The sequence below is a fragment of the Brassica oleracea genome, chromosome C3 (genome assembly GCF_000695525.1).
Source record: "Brassica oleracea var. oleracea cultivar TO1000 chromosome C3, BOL, whole genome shotgun sequence".
Taxonomy (NCBI): Eukaryota; Viridiplantae; Streptophyta; class Magnoliopsida; order Brassicales; family Brassicaceae; genus Brassica; species Brassica oleracea.
The window spans coordinates 8319621-8330057 of NC_027750.1; the positions used below are offsets into that span (position 1 = coordinate 8319621).

The 10437-nt window shown below is 39.6% G+C and overlaps 2 protein-coding genes across 2 annotated transcripts; both read left to right on the forward strand.

Annotated features, from left to right (window-relative positions):
- Positions 1-3871: 3871 nt before the first annotated feature.
- Positions 3872-5552, forward strand: LOC106329315 (uncharacterized protein C683.02c-like). Its single transcript, XM_013767956.1, has 5 exons — positions 3872-4286; positions 4364-4508; positions 4843-4934; positions 5009-5102; positions 5192-5552. The coding sequence occupies exons 1-5, from the start codon at positions 3996-3998 to the stop codon at positions 5377-5379; spliced, it is 810 nt and encodes a 269-aa protein (XP_013623410.1). The 5' UTR covers positions 3872-3995; the 3' UTR covers positions 5380-5552.
- Positions 5553-6118: 566 nt separating this feature from the next.
- LOC106329316 (actin-depolymerizing factor 12-like) lies at positions 6119-7446 on the forward strand. Its single transcript, XM_013767957.1, has 3 exons — positions 6119-6295; positions 6530-6789; positions 7075-7446. Exons 1-3 carry the CDS (start codon positions 6293-6295, stop codon positions 7223-7225), a joined length of 414 nt encoding a protein of 137 aa, XP_013623411.1. The 5' UTR covers positions 6119-6292; the 3' UTR covers positions 7226-7446.
- Positions 7447-10437: the final 2991 nt, after the last annotated feature.

A 10437-nucleotide genomic window follows, 5' to 3' on the forward strand; every position in this document is an offset into this window, starting at 1 on the left:
TCGTTACCCAGAATGGTATATGGGATCTGCAACACTTCGGTAACGCTTTCTCTTGGCGCGGGACACGCTATAATCACTTCATCCAGTCTAGACTGGATAGAGCCATGGCCAATGTCACTTGGTCTGAACTGTTCCCGGCTGGTCGTTGTGAGTACTTGAGATTTGAAGGGTCAGACCACAGGCCAGTGCTCACCTACTTCGACCAAAACCTGACAAAGAAGCGGGGTTCTTTCAGGTTTGACAGACGCCTTTGCAGTAAACCTGAGATTAGAACCCTGATCGATGACACTTGGAAGAGTTCTGGCGAAGACTCTCTCCTTACCAAGATCAACAGGGTACGAATTAAACTGGTGGAATGGCCAAAAGCACAGAATGCTACCTCCAAAGCCCAAGTCTTAAACCTCCAAAATGTGCTGGAGGCGGAACTCTCTCGTACCACCCCTGACCAAGCCTCCATTGATGATCTAAAAGCACAACTTCTCGAGTGTTATGAAGAGGAAGAAAAATTCTGGCGACAAAGGAGCCGTATCCAGTGGCTTAACAGCGGTGATCGCAACTCGAGCTTCTTTCACGCAGTCACGAGGGGTAGACGAGCTCAAAATAGGTTCTCTGTCATTGAGAATGCAGCGGGCCTGGCTTTTTACAAGGAAGGAGAAATTGTTAACACGATTGCGGATTACTATAGAGACCTCTTCGCTTATTCCTCAACTGGTCAGCTACAAGTAGTTCAAGAGGCGATCTCCTCACGAGTTACACCAGAGATGAACGAAGCCCTCATTGCCCTGCCTGATGATCAGGAAATAAAAGCAGCCGTCTTCGCTATTCACGCCGACAAAGCCCCTGGGCCTGACGGTTTCTCAGCAGGCTTTTATCAAAGCTTCTGGGATATCATTGGTGATGACGTCTCTAAGGAGATCCGGAACTTCTTTGCCTCTGGTTCTCTGCGCAACCGGCAAAACGAAACCCATGTACGTCTCATCCCCAAGGGGCTTGGACCAAAGCGGGTGTCAGATTACCGACCCATTGCGCTGTGTAACACTCAGTACAAGATTGTTGCAAAGATCCTCACAAAGAGATTACAGCCAATGCTGGACCGCTTGATCTCTGTACACCAGTCGGCGTTCGTTCCCAAAAGAGCTATCTCGGATAACGTCCTTATTACCCATGAGATCCTTCATTACCTTCGCACCTCGGGAGCCCGGGTTAGGTGCGCCATGGCCATCAAAACAGATATGAGCAAGGCATATGACATGATTGAATGGGATTTTCTTCGGGAAGTGCTAGAGAGGTTTGGATTCCATGAAATATGGATCGTTTGGATTATGAAGTGTGTCTGCACTGTATCCTATTCCTTCCTTATCAACGGCGCTCCCCAAGGCTTCGTTTTACCAACCAGAGGCCTGCGACAGGGTGATCCCCTCTCTCCTTATCTCTTCATTTTGTGCACGGAGGTCCTCTCGGGTCTCTGTCTCCAAGCGCAGGCGAATGGCTCTTTGCAGGGTGTGAAAGTAGCCCGAAATTGTCCCCCGATCAATCATCTACTGTTCGCACTGTCTCCAAGCGCAGGCGAATGGCTCTTTGCAGGGTGTGAAAGTAGCTCGGAATTGTCCCCCGATCAATCATCTACTGTTCGCGGACGATACTATGTTCTTTTGTAGATCAAATGTCACCAGCTGCACAACCTTCCTCTCCATCTTATCCAGATACGAACAGGCTTCGGGTCAATGTATAAATAAAGCCAAATCCTCAATCACCTTCTCTGCGAAGACAAGACCTGAAGTGAAAGCTAGAGTTCGGGAGGCACTGGATATCTCAAACGATGGGGGAATGGGCAAGTACCTAGGCCTCCCCGAACATTTTGGCCGAAAGAAGAGAGACATATTTGCCAGCATTGTGGATAGAATTCGGCAACGCTCACACAGCTGGTCTACTCGGTATTTATCGAGTGCCGGGAAGCTAGTTCTTCTCAAAACTGTCTTGGCGGCCATGCCATCATATGCTATGTCCTGTTTTAAACTCCCAAAATCCATATGTAAACAAATCCAATCGGCAATGACAAGGTTTTGGTGGGACTCTTCTCCAGCGGTTAAGAAACTATGTTGGGTTGCTTGGGAAAGACTCACCCTCCCAAAATCAGCGGGAGGATTGGGATTCCGAGATATCGAGGTCTTCAACGATGCGCTTCTTGCAAAGCTCTCTTGGCGGCTGCTCCAATCACCAGACTCTCTACTGGGGCAAACATTACTGGGAAAATATTGCCACTCCATCAGCGTCTTGGATTGTCCTATCCCGAGCTCAGCTTCTCATGGATGGAGAGGGATTTTGGCTGGTAGAGAAGTACTGAAACTGGGGCTCGGCTGGGTGGTAGGAGACGGGAAAAATATAAACGTGTGGAAGGACCCTTGGCTCTCTACTTCCTCACCGTTGCGTCCTATAGGTCCCCCGTGTGCTGATAACAAAACCTTGCGTGTTATAGATCTCATCTCCCCTGTCTCACTCGACTGGGACGTCACAGCAATAAGAACCCACCTGCCTCAGTATGAGGATACCATTCGGAAGCTGGTCCCGAGCCAAATGGACATGGCAGACTCTCTACAATGGCTCCCAGAGAAGAGTGGCAACTACTCTACAAGATCGGGATATGCTCTTGCAAAGTTACAGGCCTCGCCTGACCTACCTTCCCCTTCTTTTGCTTGGAAACGAAATGTATGGAACCTGCAATGCTCCCCCAAACTTAATCTCTTCCTCTGGAAAGCAGCAAGCGGAGCACTTCCCGTCGGCTCTGCCCTCTCTCGCAGAGGAATGACTTCTGATACAGCTTGCAAAAGATGTGGAGCAGTGGAGAGCGAGATCCATGTTCTGCTTCATTGCCCCTTCGCAGCCAAAGTCTGGGATCTGACACCGTCTCTCTCTAAACCATCTCCCTCCATAGATGCTCTTGCTTGGTCCAAAGCGCAGCTCCCTCGGCAAAAACCACGATCTTGTCCACAGATTGACCACCATAACCCCATCAATCACCTTACAAGAGGCTCAGGTAACTCTCTCTCGATAGAATGTTTCTCTGATGCGGCTTGGCAGGAGAGCAATGGTAATTGCGGGCTGGGTTGGACTTTCCAAACCAAGCTAGGGACTCCACTCTATAAAGGAACATCTTCCCGTCGCTGTGTGGTGTCTGCTATAGCAGCAGAAGCCCAAGCAATTAAATCTGCACTACTAGCTGCAGCAAATGCAGGCTACCGTGATCTAGAAGTCTTCTCGGATTGCAAAAGCCTTGTCACCTTGATCAACTCAAATGTTTCATCGGTGGCTCTGAAAAGTCTCCTCTACGACATCTCGGTGTTGAGTCGAAATTTTTCCTCTATCTCCTTTACTTTTACTCCTCGTGTGAACAATGTAGTTGCTGATGGCTTAGCTAAATCAGCCATGTCTTCTCTTTGTAACTCCTCCTTCATGGAATAACTATGTTGTTTGAATTTATATAATGAAGGTTTGCCCAAAAAAAAAAAAAAAAAAATAGATCCGAACCAAACTCGAATAGATATTGAAACGCCCACCCCTGCTTCACTCCAACAACAACAAAACACACCAATGTCAAATATCAGATAAACTAGCACTGAGTGAATGCTCGTATACAACCTAATGCCGTAGACCGTTTATATAGATTCGAGTTTACAGTTATACAACAAAATAGTATTTATTTTGGTTGCAAGAAAGAAACACAAATTAAAAAAAAAAAAAAAAAAAAAAAAAAAAAAAAAAAAAAAAATCTGAAAAGCCTAATGATTTTCTTACGTATAAGAAACATTTGGGCCTATTTATAACTGGGCCGAATAAAGCCCAGCCCGTTCGAAGCAACACAACGTTGTTACCCCTAGTAAGAGCTTCTCTTTGACAAAGCCGACTTCGTCTTTCTTCCTCTTCACCGACTCTATCGCCGCCGCGTACTGAAGCCAATCGTCTCTCTCTCTCTCTCTCTCTCTCTTTTGTATTCAACTATGGTGAGCCAAAGACAAAGACTTGCGCGTAAGAGGTACAAGGAAGCTCACCCAGAGGAGTTCCCCAAACCAGAACCAACGCCTCCAAAGGATCCAAACAAGAAGAAGAAGAAGAAGAGCTTGTTCAAGAAAAAGAAACCTACCTCTTCCTCCGATAGAAAAGGCTCCTCCTCCACGAGGCATCCTCTCCGCGTCCCTGGTATGAAACCTGGAGAAGGCTGTTATATCTGCAAGTCCAAAACTCATATTGCTAAGCTCTGCCCCGAGAAGTCTGAGTGGGAGAGAAACAAGGTTCTTGCTTCCTTCCTCTCTTCTTTGGTTTTGATCGAGTTTGTAGATTTGACCCGTTTGTTCTGTTTTGTCTGTAGATATGCTTGCAATGTAGAAGGAGAGGGCATAGTCTTAAAAACTGTCCGGACAAGAGCGATGAGAGCAGCTTCGAGAAGAAGCTGTGTTACAACTGTGGAGATACTGGCCATTCACTTTCTCATTGTCCTAATCCTTTGGTAGATGGTAAAATCTCTCTGTGTATCTTGTCTGATGAGCTATATAACACGTGGTTCATGTTGATTGGAGACTTAACAGCAATGTTCAAAAAAAAATGCTAGGCTGTAGTTAGACATTTATTTATGAGATTATTGATTAGTCTGGTGGCTAGACCGATTTTTTGAATGTCTAATTCGAATTTTTTAAACTCGTTCTAGTAAAATCGATTTGCGGCGGCGCCTAGACCAATTTTTTGAACGTTATGCTTAACGTTACTGGTCTATAATGTTTTGGTTGTGATTGTACTATATTCATCTGTCACTTAGATTCTATTTGGTTTGCTGTTTTGATACTTTTGTAGGAGGGACGAAATTTGCAAGTTGTTTCATATGCAAGGGACAAGGGCACATAAGCAAGAACTGCCCACAAAACAAGCATGGAGTCTACCCAATGGTACATTACTCAAAACCAGAATGAGTTTCTACTTTTTTTCAGCAATATGATTTTGATGTGGTTTTCTTTTGTAGGGTGGGTGTTGTAAAGTGTGTGGTAGTGTGGCTCATCTCGTCAAAGACTGCCCTGATAAACTCGACAGAGACTCTGCTCCAACTAAGAGATCAAGTAATATTTCCTTTTAATTCATGATTCGATGCAGTTTTCTTTATATATCTTTTAAAGACCATAACTTTGTCCCTTGCATGAAACGACAGGGTTCGATGCTACACCAAGAGGCAAACTCACCAAGTTCAGTGGGGATGATCTTGAGGACGATTTCTATGAAGAGCCTAAAAGCAGCAAGAAGTTGAAGACCTCCGATGCTACTACACCTGATGATTTAGATCAGAAGAGCATCCCGGAAAAGAAACAAGGTCCGAAGGTTGTCAATTTCTTTGGATGATACAAGAGGATCTAAAGGGTCTATCAATTTTGTAGGGAAAATATCAGACTTTTGTTGTTCTCTATCTTCCTCTAGAGTTTGTGTTGGGACAATTTGCTATTTAGAGTTTAACAACAGTGCATGTAATGGAACCAGTGAACCACAGTGCCACTTCTGTTTCAGATAATCTCTTATAGGCCTGAGCAAAAAATCCAATTGGACTGTAAATAAGATTTACACAAATAGATTTTGTAGTGTGATCTAAAATGTATATGAACTAGAATTATCATTAACCAAATTTGAATGAGTTTGAAAAGCCTAGAATTTGAAAAACACTAATTAACCTTGAAAAACTTTGACCCGAAAACCCAAATATATGAACCATGTGTGTTATTAACTGAATCCAAAATGAGCTTTGGATTCAAAATGAATACTAGACATAAATATAAAATATACCCAAAGTATTATCAGCTCAATCAGTCCCGAACAGGACTAACATACTGAATACAAAAAATCCAAAAATGCTAAATTCGAACGGATATCGGAATATCTCTTAACCGACCAGACAGACCAGATTGCAAATGGTTTTGTCAAACCAAACGCTAGACATAGTCCTCAATATTGATGGATAAAGATGTAACTATGCTAAAATTAGCTTGGAAAATTTTCCGAGAAGAATGGATGTGGTTAGGCGATTTGAAGGATAGGAGTTGAAAAAGGTGTAGGTTGATCTTAAAGTAAGAGAGGCATTAATGGTTGTCCGAGTTATTCTCCATTGGCCTATTCAAATCAAAAATTAAGAATCTCTTCTTCCCCAAAAAATTCATTTTCTTGTTGTTCGTCTCACAAAAGTGGACAAAAACAAAACATAACTAGAAGTTCCGTTTCTCTAATCTCATTGGTGTCTTAGGTTAACCTCCATCAACCGAACGCAATGGTATGCTTTCTCATTCTCTTTGTAGTGAAAATGTGTTATAGATGTTTGAAAATTGTTTCTTGTCATGCCTCGATTCATCAGTGGCGTTGTTCACTTATTATAATGGTTTCATTTCTTGTATATAACATAGAAATTGGCGTCTGAAACAATCGTAATCTTGAACTACGCTTTATCCGTGTACAATCATAAGCTTAAGTTTCTACACTAAACTTATGTTTTATGTGAATTAAAAAGGCTAACTCGGCGTCAGGAATGGCGGTGGAAGACGAATGTAAGCTCAAGTTTTTGGAGCTAAAAGCTAAGAGAAACTATAGGTTCATAATATTCAGGATAGATGGACAACAAGTGGTGGTTGAAAAGCTTGGAAGTCCCGAGGAGAACTATGACGATTTCTCAAATTCCCTACCGGCTAACGAGTGCCGCTACGCTGTGTATGACTTCGATTTCACCACTAACGAGAATTGCCAGAAGAGCAAGATCTTCTTCATAGCTTGGTAATACAAAACCCCTCATCATACATACTTTTCATGCTATAAAACATATATTATTCTTTATTATTAAAAACATGCATTATGCGGATTTGAGTGGTAGATACATGTCATGGTCACATACTCACATGTTATGACTTATGAAACCTATATAGATTAAGAAATATGGATGATGCATATATATTCGTAGGTCACCGGCAAAGAGCATAAATCAGTAGAATACATGTCATGGTCACATATTATGAAACATATACACATTAGGGATTATGGATGATGCATGTATATTCGTAGGTCACCTGATTCTTCGAGGGTGAGGATGAAGATGGTGTATGCGAGCTCAAAGGACAGGTTCAAAAGAGAATTGGATGGTATTCAGGTGGAATTACAAGCCACAGACCCGAGTGAGATGAGTTTTGACATCATCAAAAGTCGTGCTCTCTAGATTCATATATGCCTGATCTCTTATCATATATGCATAAATGCTCCATCATCATTATTCAAAGAACTTCTCCATGTTATGTTATGTAACTTTCTTGGTTTCATTCCTTCTTCTTCTTCTTCCTCTTGACTATTTTTAATCTTTTTCTATTTACATATTAATTGACATGGGTTTTATACTTTGGCTTTGGAGAAGCTTTAAAACCTGTAGTTTCTCGTGTAACAGCTGCATATTTTCGTTGAAAAATAAAACATAATATGTCTCCATTACGATCATTTTTCATATTTATGTCCGAGTGGTTAATAACATAATCGGTCCTGAGATTTTTACCCTAAAAAAATAGTATTAAATATTTTCAAATCGAAACCAATTATAAAAAAATAAAAAATCTATCAAAAGCAATTATTTTTTTAAAAAAATTAATCAAAATGTCAAAATTATATATCAACAAAAAAAATCAGCAAAAACAGTGTTTACAAGTGGGTAAATAAACAGAGTGAGACATCATTTATAAACTTGTGAATGGCGGAATATATATTTTATTATCTTTTCTTTAACAAAAGAGATATTCTTTCTAAAAAAAAAGATAATTCAAAAGCTCTCTATGCAAATTGGAAGACAGTAGTCTCTATTTATGCATTGGGGATGATGAGATTCTTTTGGGGAAGATGACGCAGAAGATTTCTGTCAAGAAAGATGGCTCTCGAACAGTGGAATGAGACATGAACCTTTGTATAATTTCTTGGCGTTTTACGTTGGTACAAAAAATTGCTTGGAAGAAAAGTTAACGTCCTTGCAGATAAAAAAAAGTTGACGCTCAAGGAATTGTTGGAATTCATGAGTGTTTGTCTCATGCCAAGAGAGTATTCAATTAACTTGTAACAGAATCCCCTTCAACCACACAACAGGAACTCACCATTAAAGATCAGAGACAACCAACTTGTGATTGAATCCTCACACAAAGCATAAATATAACCAAGAATCCTAAATAGTAAACTAATTATATAAGTCAGAGAATCTCTAGAATCTCTAGTTTGAATCTAATCCTTTAGAAGTAACACAACACTTTAGAGTTTGTGCACTTAAGATGAATGAGATTTAGAATCAGTAAGCTAGAGTTAAGAAGAGATAAAGAAGAGTTTAGAATGAATTTTATAAGTATTAGGCTGCCTTAAGAGAGAAGGAGTTAAGACAACCTCTAAACCATAATGCTTAACTCTCTACATTGTGAATATTGTTTAGACACAAGATAGAGAGAGAGTCACGAATTTAGACTGAAAGAAACTTGTATATTGATGCTAGTTGGTGTTACAAGAGATGGTGAAGGTCTTTAAATAGACAATCACTTACAATAAACAATTACTAAATCAGGAAAAAACTAAACAACTAATATAATGGGGAATTGGAAGAGGCCAAAAGGATATGGACAAGGAGATGCACAACCAGATGAGGAGAAAGGGACATAAGAGAGGATGGCACAGTCTGCTTGAGTGAAAGTGACATGAGTAAGGTGCATTCTTCATGGTTGGATAGTGACAAATCTGGTTGCTTCTCCAAGCTCCCATATGATTTCTTCTTGTCCAATTCTGACCAGAAATAAACCCTTTGCATCCAAACTTAGTTTACTTGAAGCTTAAACATATTTGAGAACTTTGGATTCGGCTGTCCACAATTCAGCTGTCCACTATTTATTGTCCATGGTCAAGTGTCCACGATTTGTTGTCCACGATTTGTTGTCCATGATTCAACTTCAACAATGGATCATTGGCTTCTCTTGATGAACTCTCGGTTGATCTTGAACTAACTCATTTACTCTTGGTTCTATTTTCTTCTTCATTTCAACAGGAATTAATACTAATTTATTTATTTAGTTAATTAGTCTTAACTCTTAACCAAACTAAAACTTAAATCTTAAATTCAAAATATTAAGAAACATAACAAATGATTTGACCAAAAAAAAAAAAACATAACAAATGTTAAAATCTGAAGAGATTTTGGCTTCGCTTGATAATTGGATCCGAAACTGATTCGAGAAAACGAATACACAATTTCATAAATCACATGATATATATATATTGTCTCATACGATAGTATTTTTTAAGTTTTTGTCACAAAAATAGGTTTCAAAGAAAATGACTAAATTTTTTTTATTAAAGAATAAAAATACATTTATCTCCTAGGGTTAACTAATCTAGACTTAAGATTTAGAGCTAAAGCTAAAATTTTGAGGATAGGGTTTCGAATTTTAAAAAATAAAAAATTAAAATTTTCAAAATAAAATGGAATATTTTAGTTTTTTTTTTTTCGGAACACAACTTTCATTCATCTAACTTTTTTCGGTACAAACATAAGAGGAATGATCTATCCTCTTAAATCAAAAGCATAAACTACAATAACAAGCCACATTAAGAAAGATAGGTCTTCCAAAGAAGATGACTGTGAATTCAAGACAAAGTTTGGATGTGTCGATAGAGCATTCCCGACAAAAGTGGGCAGCTGAAACTTAGTCACATGATGTTGAAGGCCAACTCTCATCTGCAAGACAACATATGGTAATCTCGGTTGCATCTTCTGGCCCCGTACAGACCGGTACGCAAGATAACAAACTAGTGGTAAAGTTGAAACCAATGTTCGGCAACGCCGAGAAAACATCTTTTTTTACAAGAAGAATGTATGGTAGAAAAATCCTATCCTCCAGAGAAAAGAAATAACTATTTGAAAAAATTGTCATATATTATTTACTTAAAAATTAAGCGACCAAATGTGACGATAATCCGAATTCCGAATGCTGACTTCTAAATTATGTATATGCATACAAGGATTATATACGACATGCTCACATGCACATGACAGCATGTTTCTCTTAGTTGCTTGCATAAGAAGAAACAAATTTCTTATCTACCTTAATGAGAGCACGTTCTCTTTATGTATCTTGCGGACGTACTTAGTGCGGCCAGCAGTTGATTACTGATTCATTAAGCAAATTTTATGTATATGTATAATGTATTAGGAACACATTGTGAGAGACAAGGTTTCACTTCTTAGATTTAGGTTAGGTCAAGAGAGATGAATGAGAATCGTGGGCTGAATCCCGTAAATAAACTTGAAGAATGAATATGATTTTATTGATGAGTTGAAAGATGATGAATACAAAGGAATGTATCTTGAGATGATTACTAAAGAATACGTAATGCTTTTAATCTAGTACAAAAGTT